The sequence below is a fragment of the Trematomus bernacchii genome, unplaced genomic scaffold, assembly GCF_902827165.1.
Source record: "Trematomus bernacchii unplaced genomic scaffold, fTreBer1.1, whole genome shotgun sequence".
In the NCBI taxonomy this organism is placed as follows: domain Eukaryota; kingdom Metazoa; phylum Chordata; class Actinopteri; order Perciformes; family Nototheniidae; genus Trematomus; species Trematomus bernacchii.
This window is the reverse complement of record NW_022988066.1, coordinates 521,380-544,961: the sequence shown is the minus strand read 5'-3', so window position 1 is coordinate 544,961 and position 23,582 is coordinate 521,380. Positions and strand designations below refer to the sequence as shown.

Genomic DNA, 23,582 nt, shown 5'->3' with positions numbered 1-23,582 from the left:
GGCAGAAATCCCACGTCAGCAGAATGCAAAGTGAGCACTGCTGGAACTTGTATATAGTTTCTATATGGCATGTGCTTTTATATAAGTATGTAGATGATATATATAAGTGATATATAATTATTCGCTTTTTTTATATAAAGCAGTTGATCAATCCAACTGCCAAACACAAAGTTGGGTTGATCAAGTGCTTATCAGGATCACAATTTTATAAAACTTGTATTTTCTCTCTGTTTGACATTAAATAGTTGTGTATCAGATATATAAGGAGATTCTGCATTATTTTAAAATCATGTGAATGTGAAGCAAATAAGGGTGGATCATGAAAAGATGCTGCATGTCCTAAATGCATTACTAAGTTACAGGTTACATTCATTAGAGCTGTTGTCTTAAAAACAAAGATATAGCTACAATTAACTGGTTTCAGCTTCCTAATTGTGTCTGCTTTTATAACTCTTCTATTATAGCAAGGTGACTATCTAGGTTTTCGATATTGGTTGGAAAAAACGACACATGAAGCATGGGCTCTGGGAACGTGTGACGGAATTGTTTTATTTGAGGATCTTTTATATACAAAACAAATATCTGATAAATTAAGAAAATATTCAGTAGCTAAATTAAAATAATCATTTGTTTTCAAATAATCTGTTTTTCTTTACATTTGTCCAAGAAGGAGGCGAAATTGTTGGGACACTCTTGACTGGGCAGGGGTTGTGTGGGACCAAAGTGCCCCCATCTGGTGCAAAATGGAACATCAATATTATAAATTAGTAAATGAAATATGCATTCCTGTTTGCAGTTTATTTATAAATGTAAGTCTTTAATTTCGTAATAATAAAAAAAAAAATTAAATGATTATTGCTGCTCAAATTAATTACGTTTACATAAAAAAAGATAAGCCTTAATTGGTGAGAGTTAAGGAAGTTCAGGGTGAAAAAAACGACCTAAATAAGTACAGATGATTAGAAGTAAAAAATAAGACTATATAAAAAACAAGTAGAAAATAAATCTTAGTTGAATGAAAATGACAAAAGGTACAGTAGGTGTACTTGGTAAACATTAGAATATCTTATTTGAGAAGTTTAGGAGCATAATTAAGCCTGTTGAGGACAAAATTATAAGGTATACATTTGGATTTAATCAATTTTCGCTACTAACCAGCAGATAAGATGCTGATGGAGCGGGAGGCGGGACTTCAGCGCTACGTAGGGTGACGCTGCATCATAAGAACCAATCGGGTGACCTAAACTTACATTTGAGTGTTTTCCGTTTTTGAACCTCGCACATGCGCAGTTCATTTTTAAAATGGCGGCCGTACAAGGTGGTCAGGTCGACGCGGTTGAAGAAAAAGACATTAAAACAGAACCATCAAACGATGGCGGTGGAAATAATAATGCAAATGATGGAAGGCTGCTTTCTACGTCCCCTGGCTCTAGTTCTTCGACTGGAAGTATTAAATCAACGGCAGGACCCCCGGAGGATCAGCAGACGCTGCTGGCGGTCCTGCAGTTCCTCCGAAAGAACAAACTGACTGAGTCTGTCGAAATATTGCGTCGTGAAGCCGGATTACCGGAGGATTCACTGGACCTGAAGGGGGGTGACTCCTCCGGGGCAGGTTCTGGTGCTGCTGCGGGCAGTGTGGAACTAGCAGACGGGGATGCGAGCTCTCTTCTCAGCCGAGTGACCAGCTCAGCCTCCGCTGTAGCTCCGGCGCCAACTAAAGGTCCGATTACAACTTGGCTTGTGCTGTATTATTGTGTGAAATTATTTTGCATCTGTAATAGGTGAATATAAAATCACCTAATAGGAGTGAGAAGCATGTGCTCCTTGGATTACTATCACGTTAAAAAGAGTTACACTCAATGACCTGAAGTCCATAAACTACTATGTGTTGATCCAACTCCAAAAATACGCCTTTATCAATCCCCAGCGGGGGAATACGGTTGTTGCAGCAGTACACGGATATTACTCAGTCTATGATATTACTACATACAGATTAGTATCGATTAAATAGAGATAAATCATAGAGTTACCTATGTTGAAATGAAAGTGTAAAATAAGCTACACAGAGTAAAACCATTATAGAATGAAAATATAATTAGAGAGAAAATGACATGTCAAAAAGTATGTGAATAACCAGGGTAAAATATTATACAATTAAGTAACAGTATGTGTATATCTGTATTAATTTAATAGAATAGAATATATATAATATGGTATGGTATAATATGAGACATTATATAAGGTGTAGTAATGTAGTAATATAGTAGTATAGTCCATACTGTTTTGTATAATACAACATTGTGTAAGATATGCCATAATATGAGTAGTAGTTTAGTACAGCAACATAACATACATGGAGGTATAGTCATTTTTGTTTCACAAAGGTATATATATCGGGGATGTATGGATTTCATTTTATGATACAGGTGTTTATTGTGTTTCTGGTAACTGTTGCACATTTTCATGTGATCACAACTTTTTGTTTGGCTTTTTTGAAACAACTATTTTCCCATTCATTCAAATGTTCAAGTACTAGTACTACTTCAGTTTGAATGTATTTCAGGTAAGGATACTAAACAAACCGTTTTTCAGACATGCCTTCTACAAAACATGTAAAGAAAATCTGACTCAAGAAAGAATCCATTTAGTAGCTTTTTTATTTAATTTGTGGAGTCTTAGGAATGCATACAGAAAAATCCTGCTAAAGAATAAGACAATAAATAAATATATATACATAATATAGTATACAAAATGAAAATGAATAAATTAGATGATAAAAAGTTCATTAAACAGTTGAAATGTTAAAGATAAACAAACAGAATTATTGTTTGTATTTAAAGTTGCCTCTCTGCCTTGATTGGGTAGTTTTAGTGTTACTATGTGACTTGGTGAATTCGAACTAACACTTTAACACACCGACGTACTTATCAAATGAACATGAAAATAAATAAAACAGCTTTTTAATATATTAAATTCATTTCTTCATTATTGTATTTATTTCTCTTTATATTTATATTTATTTATTTACCTATTTAATTATTATTATTACAGTTTTTTTTAAGGCATCCCTATGACTCAATACTAACCAACAGTTGGCTTGGTGTCATCATGTCATCTCTCTAGTTTAAAATTGTGTTGTAAAGCAACATACATTTTCTTATACTTCAATGACAGTTAAACTCAGCTAAAACAAACAACAACCTAAAACAATAGTAACTTTAAAAAGCCTTCCTTAAGTTACACATCTCACTCTGCCTTGTTCCCCCCCAGCTGCTGGGGAGGATCAGCCGGACGTCAATGTGGTGCTGTCGGCCTACAGTCAGCAGGGAGACCCCCCCCTGTACCAGGTTTACTACAGCGGCCTGAAGAAGTTCATCGAATCGGTTCTGGACTGTCACCGAGCGGAGCTGTCCCAGGTCTTCTACCCGCTGTTCGTGCACATGTATCTGGAACTGGTGTACAACAACCACGAAAGTGAGGCCAAGGCGTTCTTTGAAAAGTGAGTATCCTTGACAAATTGTGACATATTTTGACTACTGTTAAGAATCTTTGGCAATTTTTAAGTTATTCCCAGCTGGTATTTCACTACTTCAGATTTTCTTTACCACTGCTGAGAGACAGTCAGTGTTTTGTACACTTTTCTACAATTTAATCATAAAACTGGTTGCTACTTCAATATTGTTCAGCATTTCATTTATCATGCTTCTACTTATGTTTACCAGTGATGTGTATATTTTGATTTTGATTTTAGTCTGGTAACTTTAGCTGCACTGTCCCTTTTCTGTAACATTGTGAATTTCCCCGATCTGGGACTAATAAAGACTGACTTTAACTTTAAACTCTTTATTTTTTTCAGTAGCATTACATCCTGCTTATTATAAACCCTTACCTCTCTATTTGTCCCCTCTCAGGTTCAGTGGGGATCAGGAGTGTTACTACGAAGACGACCTGCGCATTCTGTCCAGCCTGTCCAAGAGGGAGCACATGAGAGGCAACGAGACGCTGCTGGACTTCCGCACCAGCAAGTTCGTCCTGCGGATCTCCCGAGACTCCTACCAGCTGCTGAAGAGGCATCTGCAGGAGCGCCAGAACAACCAGATCTGGAACATCATACAAGAGCACCTCTACATCGACATCTTCGATGGCATGCCCCGTAGCAAGAGCCAGATCGATGCCATGTCTGGCAGCCTGGCCGGGGAGGGCAAGCGGGAGGCCAACAAGGCAAAGGTGGGTTTATACACCAGCACAGTTGAATGTGTTTGCTTTGTTTCCCTATCAGGGTGTTTTTTGTCACATTGAACTCACTGGGGCCTGGTTTTTAATGTATTTAAAGTACTGCAACTCCTTGGGAACAGCACATTATTGTCTAGAGATAGAGACAACTAATACATGTACAGTATAACAAAGTTAAAAAAGGCAAGTTGAATTTGCTTGGTCATTTTCTTTTTTACATGTTGGCACAATTGAATATATATTTCAACATTTATTTATTTTTCTTCTAAAACTGTTTATTGCAAAGGCTTTATTTTTGACAACATTTAAGACCTGAAGAATTAAGTATTTTGGTCACTCTTTTAGGTTTTTTGTCTTTCTTTTTTTGTCTTCGTTTTGGAACATTTGTCACACCTGATGTGTTCAAGGATCGTACAACATTTTAAAGACCTGTAGTTTCTGGCTATGATAAATGATGTCATTTTTACCTTTCTCATTAATGAAAGCATGCCCTTCTCATGGTGGTTGTGGAGTTAAGACGGTTACCGGCTGTTGCAGTAAAAACCTTTTTGGTTCATTCAGGTTTACTATGGACTGCTGAAGGAACCAGAAATTGAGCTTCCCCTTGACGACGAGGATGAGGAGGCAGACAATGAGGAGGGCAAACCCAAGAAGAAGAAACCCAAAAAGGACAGCATGGGCTCCAAGAGCAAGAAGCAGGATCCTAACGCACCTGCACAGACCAGGTAGAGGTTTCTGACACACAGGGGAGCATTTTGTGCTCATAATTACATTTCAAATTAATGTAACAAGCCTCAGTACAAGAAGGTTGATAGTGTTGTCCTTGCTAAACATCCAAGCTTCCCATTCTAAAGCTTCAAGGTTCAAGGTTATTTATTTAGTCATATGAGCATAGCTACAGTGTAGTTATGCCGATGAAAATCTTGTGTCACAGGCTTCTCCAAAAGAGCAACACAAAACACAGATAAACAGAAAAAATATAGTGCAAGTAAATAGTAATACAAAAAGAAAAATAGTTTTAAAAAAGTGAAATAGTGCAATAAGAGTCTATATGCAAGTTATTGAAATAGGATATATAGGTAAATAGATAAATAATTTAAAAATAATTTTTAAGTAGCATCCAGATGAATATTAGGGATGTTGTTTGAACTGTTCTGGGGCCTCATTTATAAACGGTGCGTACGCTCAAAAGACGCCAGTTTCTACGCAATGTTTGCGATTTATAAAAAACAAACTTGACGGGAAAATGTGCGGACCTCTACGCAAACTCTGACCCATGCGTACGCACTAAGCACAACAACGGGAGAGACGAGAAACTGCGACACCGTTGGCAGAAGGAAGAATGGAGAGAAATATGTGGAAATAATACCATAAATAAAATGTTACCTCTCATGTATCATATATGAAGAATTCATTTTCACAAATTGATTAAAGCCAATCTTAAAATTATTTAACAAACGCCTGTTTGAGACTCCTCAGTGCACACAAAAACATAACTTGGAGAAATAAATAAATACGGATATGTTATTGATCACCCCTCGATTATGTTCTCTTGTTAAGAAATGTATTCTCATAAATGATGCGGTAAACAGAAGGATAGAATTACTTTAAACTGACGCCGTTTTGCATTTCTATAGGTTGTAGATACGAGCATGGTTTTATATACTATCATGTTTAATCATGTTTTATGCCGTTCGCCAATAGCCTACTTGATAAGTCGCTCGTAAAACACAGGAGGTATGGAAACTAAGAACACCATATGTGGTAAATTGTACAGCTAATATAACACAACACAGTTGTATTTCCTTTAACTGGTGGATTATGGATATATAGTTGCTGATCGACAGCTGGAACACAAACCACCAAATACAACAAAAATAATTCAGATCCAGTCGTCATGACTCCACTCCGGAGGGATTCCCCGATCATTTCTTACAGTTTCTCATCAAGGGGGTGTCTCCTGTCCCCGGGACAAACACACTGCCTGAGTATTTGTTTTGTCATTCACTTTTTTCGGACCACTTATTTATTTATTTTGGTGACGATCCGACCTCCATGCTGCTACTCTGGTTCAAACTGCATCCACCAAACAATATGATTTATCTCGACCTCCCCAAAATAACCAAAATCTGACACGGTGTGAGATGTCTTTTTTAGCTGTTCTGTCGTCATTTCCTGCGATCTTCTTCATGCAGTCAGTCAAAATGAATGAATGAATGGGCGTTTCTTTTACTATTTATAGGCAAATATGGGCGTTACGAGTCGATTGTGATTTATAAAGGGAAACAGGCGTAGGAAGTGCCGTACGCAAGTCCTACGCCGGTACGCAGTCTTTTATGAATCGGAAAATGTCTGTGCGTATTTATTTGCTTTGTCCTACGTAAGCAACCTTCCCACGCCAATCCTACGCAAGGCGTTATAAATGAGGCCCCAGGTGTTTAACAGTCTTATTGCCTGTGGGATGAAACTGTCCCTGAGTCTGGTGGTTTTAGTCCGGATGCTGCGGTAACGATGAGATGCTTATAAGAACCTCATAGTTTCAGTTATTAACTTGAACATCCTTAAAAGTGTTACCTTGTGCTTTTGGTTATTCAGGATACCCCTTCCAGAACTAAAGGACTCAGACAAGCTGGACAAGATCATGTACATGAAGGAGGCCACCAAGAGGATCCGCCTGGGACCAGAAATCCTGCCTTCCATCTGCTTCTACACTTTCCTCAACGCTTACCAGGTCCTTAGCAACAGTCTGCTAACAAGAAATATCAGACTGCTGAATGTCCAGATTGCCCAATGGGAATCAAGAACTCAATCATGACGTGTAATAAGTAAGGGATAATGTGCGGCGAGGCGGTCATTATGGGGAAAAGAACAACCGACAGATACTAAACAAACTAACGACTCGACTCCCAATATTAATTGAAATTATTTGATTGACTTAAAAATGACTGGTTTCTTCCGCGAAGCAAAACAAAATTATGTTCCACGCATACCAACGGCTGGAACTGTGACAACAACAACTTTACGGAAGCACTGTCCAAGTCTGTTTATAGATTCTGATCCACTAACAAGTCCTTAAACACTGCAGAGCCCATACCGTGTTAGTGTTTACTTCCTGTCTCTTTCTTGATCCTCCTTAGCAACGGTCATTATAGTCCTAAATCCTTGACAGCGGTCTGTACTGTATTAACAACGTCTCACATGTTCTGAATTGACCAATCAGAATCGTGTATTCAACTAAGCTGAGTAATAAAGGATAATAATCTCTAATTATTTTCATCTTTTTCCCCCTGCAGGGTCTGACAGCTGTTGACTTCACAGACGACTCCAGCCTGATCGCGGGGGGCTTCGCTGACTCCACAGTACGGGTGTGGAGCGTCACGCCCAAGAAGCTCCGCAAGGTCAAGTCCGCAGCAGGTACAGCGAACGACCGTTACCACTGTGAACCCGGCTTGATGTTATTCGGACCTTCTATAACACAAGTCTCTTCTCTCCCAAGACTTGAATCTGATCGACAAAGAGTCGGACGACGTGTTGGAGAGGATCATGGATGAGAAGACGGCCAGTGAGTTGAAGATCCTGTACGGACACAGCGGCCCAGTGTACGGCATCAGCTTCAGCCCGGACAGGTACAATGCACGTTATTGTTCATTTTTACAGATACTCTATAATGTGCACTCATGACAACAAGTTTCTAAATGAGACTTAAGAGGTTGCTGTGAACATTAAACGTCATCTCACCAAACAGAAAACTCAACCACTAGTCAGCTTTCACAGCCTTGTTGTTATACTTCTCTAGCTATATCTATCACAGAGTAGAAGAAGTAAGCTGAAATCACAAGTTGGAGTGGGGCTGGAATTCATGATGTACCATGGTGTAGTTCTTCTAGAGACGTTAGATTTTGACTTCAGCTTTTTGCATCAAGGCTTAAAGAAATATAATAAGTTGTGTTTAATTTGTACGATTATCTTGCGGAAAAACAGTGTAAGTATCAGATGTATGCAATACTTTTTGTTGACATTCTCGTTTTACATTCCAGAAACTACTTGTTGTCGAGTTCTGAAGATGGTACGGTCCGGCTGTGGAGTCTTCAAACATTCACGTGTCTGGTGGGCTACAAAGGCCACAACTACCCAGTGTGGGATACCCAATTTTCCCCGCATGGGTACTATTTTATCTCCGGGGGACATGACAGAGTTGCCCGGTAAGAAACCGTCGTTCTGTAACACAGAGTGAAACACATATTGATACACCAGCCCCTTCTCTTATCTGACATTTTCCTTTCTCCAACAGTCTGTGGGCGACAGATCACTACCAGCCTCTACGGATCTTTTCTGGTCACCTAGCTGACGTCACTTGCACCCGCTTCCACCCCAACTCCAATTATGTGGCCACAGGGTCATCGGATCGCACCATCCGGGTGTGGGACGTCCTGACCGGAAACTGCGTCCGCATCTTCACCGGTCACAAGGTCAGAGAGGTCGACAGAGCTGCAGATCTGTGCTCTCTCCGTTAGGAAGAACATCAATGTGTACATGTTGTCTTAAGTAATGTAGTAAAGCCTTTATATAATTAAACAAAATGATGTATTTGTTGAGGAAAATGTCTTAAGAGTTACTTCAAGTTTGGTATCTGCATAGTAGGTTAAGTTTACACAATGTCACACACATCAGCAATTATTGTGATGTGATTGAAGTCATTACCTTGTGATTTCATTCCACAAAAATGTACTGTATTTGACAAACAGGGAATCATTGTGATGCAATAGCAAAATAGCGCCATCTCCTGGAATGACAAGTTCTTGTTTTTATTTTTGTTGAATATAGCAAGAGTTTATGGAATTAATGCAATCTTGTTTTCCCCCCCTGTAGTAATATATTAATGCTTTAAAAGTAATTTGAATTCGTTTTTATTTGAGTTATTCAACCAGGCAATACAGCATTTCCTAAGGGATATCGTTTTCATTCAACAAACATATTTTGGTTTTAGTTTATAATAACCCTGGTCAATTTGTGTTTTTGCTTTTATTATTTTTGAAGGATCCTACAAAGTAATAATTTATCCAACACATGGAGAGTTAAATGTTTTTAAATACACTACAGCAGTTATCAGAATTGTGACACTGCTGTACTGAGCCTTTTACCTCTCATCTTCCAGGGTCCTATCCATTCGCTGGCTTTCTCTCCCAACGGGAAGTTCCTGGCTTCAGGGGCCACTGACAGCAGAGTGCTCCTGTGGGACATCGGGCATGGGCTGATGATTGGCGAACTGAAAGGCCACACAGATACCGTGTACTCTCTGCGCTTCAGCAGAGACGGAGAGATCCTTGCCTCCGGTGAGTTGAATTTATATCAACTGTTGCATTGTAGGACTTAAAATCTCCTGTAGAAAATGGTAAAGCTACAAAACCCAACATACATTGACAATGTTTCATCTCGTTCTTCTAGGCTCAATGGACAACACAGTTCGTCTTTGGAACGCTACAAAAGCATTTGATGATTTAGAAACTGACGATTTCACGGCGGCTACAGGGCATGTCCATCTACATGATAACTCCAAGGAGCTTCTGCTGGGCGCCTACACGTCTAAATCCACCCCCGTCATACACCTTCACTTCACCCGCAGGAACCTGCTGCTGGCCGCCGGGGGCTACAATCCATGAGACATTATTGAATTATGAGGAAAATTATCTATAATGCTTGAAATTAAGCAAACATTTGGTCCCCAAGGAACTGAAGAGATTCGTGGTTCAGTTGGAATGAAACTGTTATCAACAATACACCTCTGCTGAGAATCCAGCTGTGAATGAAGATAAAATATTTGGCTATCCTTCTCCTGTTCTGTCTAACAGATCTTTCGCAGACATCCGCACGCCATGCCTAGTGCCATTGATTAGGGATCTTTTTTTTTAAATCACTGCCATGAGTACAGCTTTGTTCAACATGTGGCTGACATTTCTGTTTCATAGCATTTTATACTGGTGTACACTGTAAATAAAAAAACGTTTTCTACATTTGGGGCATAAATTGTCTTTATTGTTTACATAGGGAAACAAAAACTTATTTTTATTACAAGCATGTCCAGCTGCTTCCTCCACTCCAAGCTGTTAGAAATGTTGGTCAAAATGGAAACCTGTAAGGAGAAAATAAAGAGCTTCAGTTACTGGAATAAAGCAGTACTTTTCTAAAGTAAACTTTAATAATGAACTTACATGATCATTCTTTGATGGCGGCCTGTTTCTTGGGCTTCAATTTGAAGAAGAGGGCAATGGCTAATATGCTAGAATATGTGGCCAAAACACACTAAAGGAAAGACAAAAAAAAGGTGCATGAGAGAAAAATCATAGAAACATGACAGTTTTAGGCTGCTTGAATTAGAACAGAATGAAAATGTGGTATATTTATAGTTAAGTTGCACACAACTCACATTCCTCCTCCCTGTGATTGTGTATGCGTTGAAGTACTTGGCAAAGCCAGTGAACTGTTGCTGGGTTCCTGCATCGTGGCCTCCCATGATGGATTATTTATGTTCCTAAAAGAGAAGAAAGGTGATTGAGTTATGAATATTAGAATATACGAGCAAGACAATTCTTGACCTTTACAAAAATGACATTTGAAGACTTCACCTTGGGCCCTGGGACATTTTTCAAAATGATAATATTGAAAATCAGATCGATCATTAGAAGAATACCAAGTTTAACTACTTATGAGGATCTTAATTTGGATTTCAAGTCACACAATACATAATTTAGTTGTTGCAGTGTTGATAGCTCTGCAGGACAGAGTGTGGGGAAACTCCGTGTTAACTCAAGTGAAATATTTTACACAAAATATGCACAAAATAACCTTATTGCAAGTGTAAACGGCGTGCTGAATTGACTAGCCTTATTACATGACATTGTATGGTGATTAGATTGACGTGCTAGGATCAAATGTAGCTGACATGTCAAGACGCTAAGGACATGCTTTCGTTCAATACACCTTTATATATACAGTCTATGCAATACACCTGTAAAACATTTGTACCGTAAGGCTAGCCAACTTCAATGCAATAACATTGTGGTTGACACATGCTACAATAGTGGGCTTTCATTCATACTGACTTTCATTAACAGTTAGCTTGTGGGTTCAAGTTAGCTTCCTATGTTAGCTTGCTAGCTAGCTACTAGTTTAATATTCAAACCGCTGCTTATCGTTTAATGGTACATTGACACACGCATTTGGATATAACATGAATACAACTTGACATTGTAAAAAAACAATGTAAATCGTGTTAATTGTTTCTAAATGCGTTACGACTTACCTTTAACACTCGACCCTTGAGCAAACAGAACGAGACAAGTGTCCTTCAGTAAAGCAGAGGCCGCGATGCTAAATTCGCAAGGAAATCCCGCCTACTCCAAGCAACCCAACGTGTGTCAGTATTGGTCTAAAGTAATGTCACTCAAAGTAAGTGTGTGACTAAACCACCTATTGGCTTAAGGTGGTGCCAATCATTCTTTCTTGTATGTGAGTGGTGGAACATTGACACGCCTATATTGGATGTACTTCCGGGTTAGGATCATGGCGTGTTGCTGAACAACATGTGAGTTTTGCCGGAGATTTAATGTAAGGAAACATTTCATGATAAATTCTGAGAGAATCATTTGATACACGTTTTAATCCATTCGAGGTTTATTTATTCTGTATAGGCTTTTTTTTTAATGCTGCCACACTGTCTTTGTGGTCAGTCTGAGTGCTTTAATACGTTAGATCATGTGTTCTTCTCGTGCATTTGTAATGGTAACTTTAAATGCAGCAGAATTGCAACTGATCTTTGTAGGGTTGGTTATATTTTTCGCACTTAATGATTTACGTATTTAGATGTATATTTGATAAAGCAAACACTATCTGATTAGAGAGGCAAACTGCTGTTTGTGCTACCATTCTTCTGTATTTGTAACACCAATGTAATAGTAACTAGTTTTAAAATGTAAGATTTCTGGTTAAGTTACATGAAAGCAGAGGTGGGAAGTAACTAATTGCATTTACTCAATTACTGAACTTAAGTACAATTTTGAGGTACTTGTACTTTGCTTGAGTATTTCCATTTTATGCTACTTTGTACCACTCCACGACAATTCAGAGTTAAATGGTGTACTTTTAGTTCCACCTGGAGTAAATTCACAAGCTACCCTGCAGTATACAAAGTCATTAAAACTAGCTGCACCTTTACCAGCTGTGATAACACTTTAATGATCAGTAATTATAATCAAAATGTATCGTATATATTATTCTGAAATTGACCAATCTGCGTACTAAGTACTTTTACTTTTGGTACTAAAGTTTTTTTCAAAGTACTCCTACACTGGTATTTCTACTTTTACTCAAGTACAAGATCTGATTACTTCTCCTATCTCTGCGTGAGAGGCACAATCTAGTTCTAATAACATCTATTTGTCACTTGGCTTAACATAACTTGTTTGTTTCATTTGCTTGGGACTTTGTTTATCAACAGTGCGTTTAATATTCTAAGACATCTGAAACAACATCAAACATGGCATCTGTGGAGGAGGACTTCCCTCGAGGAGGGTCGGCAAAGAAGCCCATCGAGAGTAAAATAGCTGTGCAGAGGACAGAGGTCGACAACTTGTTCCAGGTAAAGTCCTACTCTTTTCTGACTTTTTGTCCATATAACTGTGAACATACTTTACTTTGACTAGCCAAATCACTCAGGATTGTGCGTATGTAGCTATCACCAAAAAGAGGATTATTATTAATTCAAGCTAAGCATCAGCTGTTCTGCTATCATACCCCTCTCATTCACTCTGGTTCACGCACACCTTCATATAGTGTTTGAAGATGTGAAACAAGGCAAGTTACAGTTAACATTGAGATCTATTTTCAAATATTTATATGAAATACAGTATTGTTCTTCATTTAAATACTGTATATGGAAAAGGCTAGGGATGCTATTGTCAAATACTATCTTAGTCGCCTTTTGTGAGTTAACATATGTATGTTACCAATTATCTTTAATGTGCTCATGATATATTTTAGTATCAATCACAAGCCCCTGAATTGAATCAAATCAAAATGGTATCCTTGCTGACTTAATGATATTAACAAAACTCATTTGTGAATGATTGTTTGCTTTTCTGTCGCAGTCAAATGAACCAGCAGAAACAAAGAAAAGAAAGGGGGCGGGCAAAGATGACGGCAAGAAGCTCAAGAAGTCAAAGACGGGCAAGGAAGATGGCCTGACACTGAACGCAGCATCCAAGTGTGTGGAAATCCTGCACATGAAGGTAAAAGCGTCCTTGGGTTTCTTGGAGGCGCTATATATAAATCCAAGTTATTATTATTAACATTGGTGAACCAGCATTTGTGAATAAATTGTTAAATGTGCTTAGCAGGCTCATTTTCCCCAAATGATATAGTTTATTCGGCACATCTGATTAAATGTTATTTTTGTTTTTCTTGATCTTCTGTGTATTATTCCTCATTTCCTAGAATCTGAAGGAGGGCATCCTGATGCTGGGCTGTGTGAAGGAGGTGACTGACTTCGAGGTGACGGTCAGTCTGCCCTGTGGCATGCAAGGCTTCCTCAGCATCAAGAACATCTGTGACTCGTACACCAAGCTGCTCAGTGAGCAACTGGAGTCAGCGGATACAGAGGTAAGCCTGCAGGGTGGGGATTAGAAATGTCACTGTGGGATATATCATCAATTATAAACAATTCCGTCCAAATACCTTTATTTGCCCCACAGAGGGGAAATTTGCATTTTTTTACAGCAAGAAAAGAGCTAAAGAAAGCTTGATAATAACCAAGAAGCATGCATAAAACATTTTTATTTTTTTTTAGTACACAATTTACAAAATACACATCCTGTGATAGTTCTGAAGATACAGCAGCATATATTTCAATTTTTCTTAGTATTTTTAACTGGGATGATATATGTGAGTTCTGGCTTTATTTGATATGTGGAGTCTAGATTAATATAGCAACTAACTTAAGTCTGAGGGTTCTTTATTTGCAATTTCTATGTCAATACTTTACTAATTTCTTAGGATACAAGCCTTGGATTTAAGATTTTCATTGCCAACAACCACGCTGTCGCTATTGTGCAAACGACATGATTGGTTTTTGAATCTTTGAATCTGTAACAAGAGATTGTATTCTCCCTTCACAGGAGATCTGCTCTCTGCAACACATCTTCTCCCCGGGCATGCTGTTCAGGTGTGTGATTGCCAAGTTGGATCTAGCCAAAGGAGGCGCTCTCAGCATCCAGCTGTCAATCAATCCAAAGCTGGTCAACAAGGCTCTCACCTCAAACTCTCTGAAAGCTGGCATGGTCAGTCATAATGATCTTTAGTTCAAAATGTGGTTACCAAAAATCAGCTACCTTTTTAGTTTTATTTAACAATATATTTTACATATATTTTGTGACAACTCAGGTCTTGAGTGGATGTGTGGACAGCGTGGAGGATCATGGCTACATAGTTGACATTGGCCTCAGTGGAACCAAAGCCTTCCTGCCCAGGGAAGCAGTAAAGGACAAACACCCAGAAGGTATGACAATCTTAGTGGATTCCACATTTTCTGTTGCCGAGTAGCAGTAGTGCAGTTGTTTCCCAATTGTTTAGCATAAAGTAATGGATTAATGTCTAAAGCGTTTGTTCTTGTCTCTCCAGAGCTGAAAGTGGGTCAGAACGTCACTTGTGGAGTGGACGAAGTAAAGAACGATGGGCGCATGATTCGCCTTTCTTTGAGCACCCCCACCCAGGCCTGTGCTGAATCCGAACAAGGCTGGAACCTCACTAACCTGCTGCCTGGACTTCTGGTCAAAGCCACCATCAAAAAGGTAGAGAAAGCTTTTATTTTGGTAATGAGTACATCTTTTCTCTGAGGAAAACAATTACATTTTTCTCTTACAGTCAATGTCACATCTTCAGTAGTAGCATTGCTTCATTTGTATAAAGTATTTTTGTTTGTATTGCAGGTGACCAAACATGGTCTGCTCCTGGACTTCCTGTCCTCCTTCACTGGCCAGGTGGACTTTCTCCACATGGAGCCAGAACAGACAGACAGCTACACCGAGGGCGCCCAGGTAACACTGACATTGAACATTGATCCTGTTGGCTTTTACATTATAGATATAAATAATAAACGTTTGACTTATTAATGGTTTTACATCTGCTTATATTCAAGTATAAACTGTTTTGCATTAATCCACCAGGTGCGAGCCTGTGTGCTGTATGTGGATCCCTCCACCCGTCTGGTGGGCCTGAGCCTGCGCACCTTCCTCACTCAGCCCGGGTCCTCAATCGACGTCTCTCCTGCTGGAGGAGACCGCATCGGAGAGGTGGTGAAGGACTGCAAGATGATCGCCATGCACCACATGTCTGGAGCCTTGTTGGAACTGCCTGACAACACGATGGCCTTCGTACATGTGAGTCAGGGGGACGCTTTTTAAATATTTTAAGCAAATTTGAGTCTTAAGTAGAATAAATGCTCTCTGTAAACATTTTTCTGACTCAGCATTGGGTTAATAACTTAAAGGTCCTATAATGTAAATAGTGAGATTTTATGTATTATTATAATGGTTAAGTGGAACATAAATACTGTGAAAGTAACACATTGCTTGGTCCACAAGTAAATGAAAACGGCACATATTTAAAAACTTTCTTTAAACATACCGTTAGGAACTAGGTATAGTTGTGATGTCCCAACTATGATGTTATACATGTAGAAAGTGCAGCTACACTGTCTGCTGACGGTGTATCAAGACTTGATTTGAAAGACCCAGTATCACTGACCAATCAGAGCAGTCTAAGCATCTTCAGGTCTTAAAGAGACAGGCACTAAAACAGAGCGTTTGAGACAGATGGTGAATACATGTACATTCCGACAGACAGTATGTCAAAACGAATGTGTTTTTTGACATATATATATATAAACATGATTATAAGAAACTTAAAATACATGTATGAATCAGAAAATAAGCATTATAAGTCTCCTTTAAATGTATCCTTCATCACAGAGGAACCATGTTAAGGAGTCTAGCGAGCCGTCCAATGAAAACCGAGTGCTGGCCAGGACTGAGCACATCTGCAGGATCATGGACTTCAGCCCCATGGACCAAATTCACTTTGCTAGTCTGCGAAAGTAAGTGTTACCTCATTTGAGTGATATTGTGTAGTTGGCAACAACTTCCCAACTCTTATTTGATATGTTGACTAACCTTCTTCTGTCCTGTTTTCAGGAGTGTGATTTCAAGGCGTTTCTTCAGATATCATGATCTTCAGGCCGGACAGGTTGTAGAGGTGAGAAAAAATTAAAACAGTAGTTTTTTAAAGATTCTGTTAAAGCAATGCAGGACAGGGCTGATAAAATCATGCAATATGATGTATAATCTATTCTAGCTAGTTTTGATATGATAGATTATAAATCCTATATTTATGTGCACTGAGAGGATGCCTAATACACTAATGAATTTAGTCAAATCTCTGGGGTATTAGGAAAGGAACACATTTTTTGACATTTGTGCATAAAACTACTTCTCTTTGCACCATAAAGTAATCCAATCCAATCAGAATGTGGAATTAAATGAATTGTAATTTAAGATAGTGAAGTAGTATTAGTAATTGTTTAACATTTTGAGAAATGAGTTTATTTGCCTATAGTGGTGACCAGCAGCTTTCTGTAGTACTGTCAATACTCTGAGGTTGCCTAGACAAGAGAGGAAATAATTATTCCCTGGATATTCTTTCAAAGAACCTATGACAGCCCATTTTCTCCAGTTAAAAATAGCGACTTAGCCAGGTGTTGAAAAAAAAGATCCTGCAAGTCATTATAATGACAAACCTTCTCGTTATAATAACCCAGTTTCTATAGATAGGTTCTATAGATAGGTTTTCTGAATTTGAGGCAGAAATTATTTTTATTTTGTACCTGGTGTAGTTATCTGGAACATTTTAAATCAATTTAGTGAGGAAGTTTATGCTTGGTAACAATATATTTTTGAAAAATATATTTTCACTTATGAACAATTTATTCATAACTCATTCTGGACTCGCTGTGTTTATTGTCTCTCACTTTGTCTTTCTCACTTTTTCCCCCGTCTCCCCCTCTCAGGGCACGGTATCAGTCCTGCTGCCTCACGGCATGATGGTGAAGGTGTCTGACCACATCAAAGGCCTGGTGCCCCGCACACACCTGTCCGACATCCTGCTGAAGAACCCAGAGAAGAAGTACATAGAGGGCATGAAGATCAAATGTCGGGTCAGTGAAGAATCCAAAAGAGAAATTCTCTAACCTGCAGATTCACCTGTCATTTTGAATATTTGTTTTATTCCTCTGTGTTTGTGTGATGATGTTCCTCCAGGTGCTCTCCGTGGACGCAGAGAATAAGAAGCTGTACCTGACCAGGAAGAAGGCCCTGGTGGAGAGCCCCCTGCCGCTGTTCCTCAGCTTCAGCGATGCCCGTCCCGGCCGCGTCTCCCACGGCTACATCGTCTGCATCAAAGACTTTGGCTGCATCGTGCGTTTCTACAACAACGTGAAGGGCCTGGTGCCGACCAGCGAGCTCAGCTCCGAGCCCATCGTCAGCCCGCAGGAGGTCTTCTACGTGGGGCAGGTGAGGAGATCCTGGAGGATTATCTCGGTCAAAATGATCCGCCAACTTTTCTCTATGTCTTTTGTTCAGGATGTTGGAACCATTATGAATTATCCTCTTTTTGCCGGTTACATTTGGTATATGAGGGTTTTTTGTCACACACATAGTGGTACAGACCATAACATCACAGCCACACAAACGCATACAAAAACAGGAAGTGAATACGAATATTTTAGTTGGCGTTTGATTTAGTATAGATTTTCTTTTTCACCACCAGATGGAACCCTTAAATCTTCATTATATTTGCCCAGGCTCACGGGATAAATATTTGATATAAATGATATTAGGTGTATAAATGCCAGAGTGGGATATACTGCACATTATTTTCAGTTTGATTTTATTTGTCAAGTAAGTTGAAACATTTAATTTAATTAGGAGATCTGTTTAGTTTAGAAAAATGTCTGTAACTAAATACAGTTTTGGAGATTTTAATTAAAAAAAATTATAGTCAATGTTTGTGAACATACCGTTACATTTCCAATTTAAATGAGAAAAATGTGAGCTGGCAGTTATAGTTCTTAAGAAAAAATATGAAAGTCGGAATCTGTAGGTCCGACTTAAAAAATAAATGAAATTGGCCACATTTTCAAAATCAATGCATCTATAAGTGTTAACCAACCTTTGGCTGTCAATTACTCATTTCCTTTTTTTGTTTCCCATTGATTTCCCAGGTGTTAAAGGTTAAAGTTCTCAATTGTGACCCCGCTAAGGAGAAGATGGCGATGTCCTTTAAGGCGGCAGTGGAGGGAGACACAGAGGAAGCCCCCCAGCCCCAGTTTGACTGTGAGGTGGGGACGGTGAGTCCAAGACCTTGTCTCTCTGGGTTTTTAAAATCTTATCTTATCAAATGTTGTCCTCAACCTGTGTATTTGTATGATGTAGAAACTGGAGGCCAAGGTGCTGAAAAAGTCAGTCAACGGTCTGGAGGTCGCCATCCTCCCTGACGAAAACCGTGCCATGCTACCCACAATGCACCTTTCCGATCACATGTCCAACTGCCCTCTGCTGTGGGAGAGCCTGCAGGAGGGAGACCACATCTCAAACATCGTCTGCTCCAGCAAGACCAAACAGCATGTTGTATCCTTTCTGTCAAAACATCACAAAGTAGAGTTAGTGTGATTGATTCTGTACAGTGTGAAATGTGTTGCTACCCTTTGGGAAGAAAGGAACATTTTCCCAGTTTTCCTGAGCTGCTCCTCTTTGAAGATCGTCACCAAGAAGCCAACAGTGCTATGGTCTCTGGAGGAAGGCGTGGTGGCCAAGGACTTCTCTGAGATCACAGTAGGAATGCAGCTGGTCGGTTGGATCAAGAACATCATGTCGTACGGCGTCTTCGTGGAGTTCCCTTACGGCCTCGTTGGGCTCGCACCCAAGTCGGTGAGTAAAGGGTTTCTAGCCTGAAAAATCTCTACATAAAAGTGCTTTTACTGTGTTTCCAACTACCTCATGTTAAGCCCAGAGTAGGTTTAAAAACAAAAAAGAGAGATTACAAAAAAACAGTAAGAGAGAAAAATCTCAAATGTGCAGGTTTAAAGAAGTACATTTGCGAGAATAAAGGTCGAACATTACAAGAAAAGTACAGAATATTCCTAGGTAATAAAGTAATTTGTGTGAAAAATCAGAACAGAAATTGGAAACCCTCCACACTGCCCTCTCACACCTGGACCCGAAGAACAGGAACACATATGTGAGAATGCTGTTCATTGACTACAGTTCAGCATTCAACACCATTGTGCCCTCCAAGCTGGCCATCAAGCTCAGAGACCTCGGGCTCAACAGCGCCCTCTGCGACTGGATCCTGAACTTCCTGACGGGCAGACCCCAGGCAGTGCGGGTGGGAAACATCACATCCTCCACCCTGATTCTTAACACCGGTGCCCCTCAAGGCTGCGTGCTCAGCCCTCTCCTCTACTCCCTGTTCACCCACGACTGCGTGGCCACACACAGCTCCAACACCATCGTGAAGTTTGCTGATGACACGACCGTCATCGGCCAGATCACAGACGATGACGAGACGGCGTACAGAGAGGAGGTCGAAAACCTGACATCTTGGTGCCAGGAGAACAACCTCCATCTCAACATCAGCAAAACAAAGGAGCTGATTGTGGATTACAGGAAGCAGCAGGGAGAGGGACACGCCCCCATCGCCATCAATGGGACTACGGTGGAGAGAGTCAAAAGCTTCAGGTTCCTTGGGGTCCACATCACTGAGGACCTGACATGGTCTCTTCACACCACCACCATCACCAAGAAAGCTCGACAGCGGCTCTTCTTCCTCCGCAGGCTGAGGAGGTTCAAAATGGATTCCAGGATACTCTGCAACTTCTACAGGTGCACGATAGAGAGTATCCTCACTGGCAGCATGACGGCCTGGTACGGCAGCTGCACCGACCTCGATCGTAAGGCTTTACAGAGGGTGGTGAAAACTGCACAGCACATCACCAGGACGGAGCTGCCATCCATGGAGGACCTTTACTCCCAGCGGCTCAGGAAGAAATCACTACGGATTATCAAAGACCCCCATCACCCCAGCCACAAACTGTTCTTTCTGTTGCCGTCTGGCAGACGTTACCGCAGCATCCGGGCAAGGACAAGAAGATTCGGAGACAGTTTCTTCCCGCGGGCAGTGAGACTGTTAAACAATTGAACTGTTGAAACAACATCAAACATTCAACTGCTACTCAGTAGTATGTATCTAATACCTAATATATATATATCATTCCAATAACTTGTATATAGACTCATACTGCACTATTCCACATCATAACTTTATTTCATTTTTATAACTATTATTATTTTTGTATTGCTCTTGCTCTTATTGTTATTATGTTATGTTATTATGTTGCATTGTTGGAGAAGCCTGTGACATAAGATTTTCAACTGCATAATTACTCTGTAGCTATGTCAGATTGACAATAAAGAACCTTGAACCTTGAACCTTGGATAAATGTATGTTTTTTTCATCAGTTAATTACATTTTTTATTTGCAATGGTTAGATAAACGTCTTTGCTTTGCCGCTTATTATTCCTGCGATGGATTATACTCTGATTATACTTTGCAATCAGATTGACTGTCAAGCAATGAGAACAAATTGGATATTACATTTAATCTCAGAGAATAGCATTTTTTTCTTGCAAATGATTGACTTTATTCTCTCAAAGAAGTCATTATCTTGTAGATTTACCACTTAAGTCCTGGGCAATATCAAAGTTATTTAATGTAAAGTAACCCATGAATCTCGGATATTCAGTTCTATACGCCTTTCCCTAGGTCAATCATTTATTTCGTCATATTTCCCCACTGAAATCCTTTTATTTATTTATTCTTTCTTTCAGGCCATGACCAACAAGTTCCTCAGCGACACGGCGTCTGCCTTCCAGCCGGGCCAGACAGTCCTCGCCAAAGTGACCAACCTGGATGAGGAAAAACGGCGCTTCCTGGTCACGCTGAAGATGTCAGAGGTCATCTCTCCGGACGGCAATGCCCAGACCAGGCTCTTCAACGGCGTGCAGGAGAGAAAAGCTGTGTCTGAAATGTTGGCTAGCAGAGGTAAGAATTCATCCCTCTTTACATTTTTAATTGAAAGTTTGTCTACTGTGTCCAACCTCTTGTCGTCTCCGTTTCCCTCTCAGAGAACAGTGAACTCCACCAGCAGCTGTCTGCTCTGGCTGTGGGGGAGAAGCTGAAGCTGACTGTAGATACTAGCTCCAAGGACAGCGGCGCCACATTTAAGTCTGATGATTTGACCCGTGCCACCATACTGGCCACCAAGCACCATGTCATGGGTATGTGTTTCACCAGGAACTATTTGAAATTAGCTTGACATGTTTGAACATTTAACTCCTCTGTCACGATTCTTTGGCATCACATATCGTTCTTTAAATGTCCTAACATGCATAATAGAAAAGGACTGGTATTAGGTTTTTTAAGTTAGGATTGCATCAAACTAAATGATGTGGTAAAAGATGCCACTGCATTATTGAACCTACATTTTTATTCTTATTAAATTAAAGTATTTTAGGGCAACTTTACACTGTTTATACAGAGAGCAAGAGATGACAGGAAAATAGGAAATGCATGATCATTGTCTTAAAATAAGCCACTTTCATAAAGTTGGAGGGCTTGCAAGAGGCAAATGAAAACCTAAATGGACAGCATTAATACAGCCAAGGCTATCTGGTGTGGGTCCAATACAAAAAAACACCCATAATTCAAAAGCATTTTTCATTGGTCTTGTCCTGCTGACGTCAAGTGACGTGACGTGGCGTGAGGTATTTTTTCAGAGCTGCAGAGTTTCCCCTTGTGGCCCTGACTCCCTATGAGTTAAACTAATTCACATATTGATACTTTTAGAAGATTGTTGATTTATTTAACAATCTGTCAATGTCACGATATGTTCTGTTTCAGGTGCTAATCTGAGCCCAGGACAGAAAGCCACTGCGGTGGTCCTCCATGTTGACATCCTGTCCGGACAGGTCCATGTGTCCCTCCTCCCCAAGCTGGTGGCAAAGAAGAAATCTGTGAGTATTACTTTAGTTGTTTTAGAACTATAGCATATTAGTTAGTTATTATTAAAGTGTTACATTTTAATATTAAAAAAAATGGAAAAAACTTATATTACTGGGATCATGCAAGTCATACATTTGCTAGAAACAGATGAATTTGTGACTTGTATCTAAAGAAAATTATAATAATTTATCATTTTTATCATCTCGGAGAACGTTCAAATGTTTCACTTCTCCTCCTGTAAATGTACCACTTAAATCTCTTTTTTCTCAGTTTTTACCTCCCTTCCCCAGCTTAGTAATTATTATTTATTTGTATTCAAATGAAACTAACACATGACTTCACTTTGGACATTTTGATTAAATCCAAATTTCCCAACACTGCTTTCTTTGGAGCAGCCTGATCAATCTTTGTCTATGGTCTTTGTAGATGTACTGTCAGAACATAACCATTTCCTGTAGTTATTGACTTTTTGTGTATTTTTATGCGTGTTTACATAGTTAACTGAAGGAACAAAGTACACGGTGATGGTGCAGCACGTGGACAAAGACTTCGCCGTCATCTCCCTGGAGGACACGGCCCAGCTGACGGTGATCCAGACCAGCAGCCAACTGAATGAGATCTTCCTGACTGACTCGGAGAGGCTGAAGGCGGGCATGTGTCTGGCAGCTGAGGTGATAGAAGCCAGCTGTGAGGCGCTGCAGGGTCTCCCCCTGGTGTCCTGGGCGCGCAGCGCACCCAACCGACAGCGCACCGTCTCAGAAAACCTGACGAGCACCAAGGGCCATTGCTTCGGGGACATCGTGCGGGGCAAAGTGAAGAAGGTGAAGCCCACCTCCATCATGGTCACATTGGATGACGGGAGCACGGGCAGCGTGCACGTGTCCGAGGTGGGGGAGGTCGCAGATGTGCGTGAGGGGTCCTTCCCCACATCCTCCGTTAAAGTCGGCAGCGAGGTCACCGCCAGGGTCATCGGAGGACGGGAAGCCTCCAGTCAGAGGTACACACTGTCGAAGGGTTCCCTTTACATACATTTATTATGAAACCGGGCTGTGGAGTGTATAGATATTATATCAATGTTGTGATATGATCCTTTATATCCTCTTTCTCTTCTGATATTCTAATATTAAATAAGTGTCTTTTCCTAGTTTTAAAGGCTGCATGACAGTTAAGCAATGATTTTCCTA

General features: G+C 40.0%; 3 protein-coding genes across 4 annotated transcripts in view; 2 read left to right on the top strand and 1 right to left on the bottom strand.

Annotated features, from left to right (window-relative positions):
* The first annotated feature begins 1,300 nt into the window (after positions 1 to 1,300).
* On the top strand, positions 1,301 to 10,244 carry taf5 (TAF5 RNA polymerase II, TATA box binding protein (TBP)-associated factor). Its single transcript, XM_034120765.1, has 11 exons — positions 1,301 to 1,720; positions 3,271 to 3,499; positions 3,912 to 4,227; positions 4,795 to 4,958; positions 6,829 to 6,964; positions 7,527 to 7,647; positions 7,730 to 7,859; positions 8,271 to 8,435; positions 8,525 to 8,702; positions 9,389 to 9,566; positions 9,679 to 10,244. The coding sequence occupies exons 1-11, from the start codon at positions 1,303 to 1,305 to the stop codon at positions 9,891 to 9,893; spliced, it is 2,250 nt and encodes a 749-aa protein (XP_033976656.1). The 5' UTR covers positions 1,301 to 1,302; the 3' UTR covers positions 9,894 to 10,244.
* Positions 10,245 to 11,642, bottom strand: atp5md (ATP synthase membrane subunit DAPIT). The gene is made up of 4 exons (XM_034120766.1): positions 11,534 to 11,642; positions 10,658 to 10,762; positions 10,443 to 10,533; positions 10,245 to 10,363 (listed from the first exon to the last, which is right to left on the bottom strand). The coding sequence occupies exons 2-3, from the start codon at positions 10,742 to 10,744 to the stop codon at positions 10,447 to 10,449; spliced, it is 174 nt and encodes a 57-aa protein (XP_033976657.1). The 5' UTR covers positions 10,745 to 10,762; positions 11,534 to 11,642; the 3' UTR covers positions 10,245 to 10,363; positions 10,443 to 10,446.
* Positions 11,643 to 11,760: 118 nt separating this feature from the next.
* The window catches only part of pdcd11 (programmed cell death 11), a 21,506-nt gene continuing 9,684 nt past the window's right edge, over positions 11,761 to 23,582 (top strand). The window contains exons 1-20 of one of the 2 annotated variants that reach the window (XM_034120421.1): positions 11,761 to 11,815; positions 12,728 to 12,868; positions 13,377 to 13,517; positions 13,723 to 13,887; positions 14,403 to 14,564; positions 14,668 to 14,782; positions 14,905 to 15,074; positions 15,213 to 15,320; positions 15,450 to 15,662; positions 16,254 to 16,378; positions 16,476 to 16,536; positions 17,348 to 17,494; positions 17,598 to 17,849; positions 18,560 to 18,685; positions 18,771 to 18,965; positions 19,095 to 19,265; positions 21,225 to 21,438; positions 21,522 to 21,674; positions 22,297 to 22,409; positions 22,896 to 23,395. In XM_034120421.1, coding sequence (XP_033976312.1) covers positions 12,767 to 12,868; positions 13,377 to 13,517; positions 13,723 to 13,887; positions 14,403 to 14,564; positions 14,668 to 14,782; positions 14,905 to 15,074; positions 15,213 to 15,320; positions 15,450 to 15,662; positions 16,254 to 16,378; positions 16,476 to 16,536; positions 17,348 to 17,494; positions 17,598 to 17,849; positions 18,560 to 18,685; positions 18,771 to 18,965; positions 19,095 to 19,265; positions 21,225 to 21,438; positions 21,522 to 21,674; positions 22,297 to 22,409; positions 22,896 to 23,395 — 3,233 coding nt within the window. In that variant the 5' untranslated portion in view covers positions 11,761 to 11,815; positions 12,728 to 12,766. Of the gene's footprint in view, positions 11,839 to 12,727; positions 12,869 to 13,376; positions 13,518 to 13,722; positions 13,888 to 14,402; positions 14,565 to 14,667; positions 14,783 to 14,904; positions 15,075 to 15,212; positions 15,321 to 15,449; positions 15,663 to 16,253; positions 16,379 to 16,475; positions 16,537 to 17,347; positions 17,495 to 17,597; positions 17,850 to 18,559; positions 18,686 to 18,770; positions 18,966 to 19,094; positions 19,266 to 21,224; positions 21,439 to 21,521; positions 21,675 to 22,296; positions 22,410 to 22,895; positions 23,396 to 23,582 lie in introns of both variants that reach the window. The other variant, XM_034120422.1, reaches the window with a different exon arrangement.

Excerpts from the sequence above, each read along its gene's own strand:
- taf5 (XM_034120765.1), top strand. The coding sequence starts at position 1,303 with ATGGCGGCCGTACAAGGTGGTCAGGTCGACGCGGTTGAAGAAAAAGAC. Across the intron at positions 1,721-3,270 it reads AGCTCCGGCGCCAACTAAAG|CTGCTGGGGAGGATCAGCCG; the intron begins GTCCGATTACAA and ends GTTCCCCCCCAG. Across the intron at positions 9,567-9,678 it reads CGGAGAGATCCTTGCCTCCG|GCTCAATGGACAACACAGTT; the intron begins GTGAGTTGAATT and ends TCGTTCTTCTAG.
- atp5md (XM_034120766.1), bottom strand. The coding sequence starts at position 10,744 with ATGGGAGGCCACGATGCAGGAACCCAGCAACAGTTCACTGGCTTTGCC. Across the intron at positions 10,534-10,657 it reads CAATCACAGGGAGGAGGAAT|TGTGTTTTGGCCACATATTC; the intron begins GTGAGTTGTGTG and ends TCTTTCCTTTAG.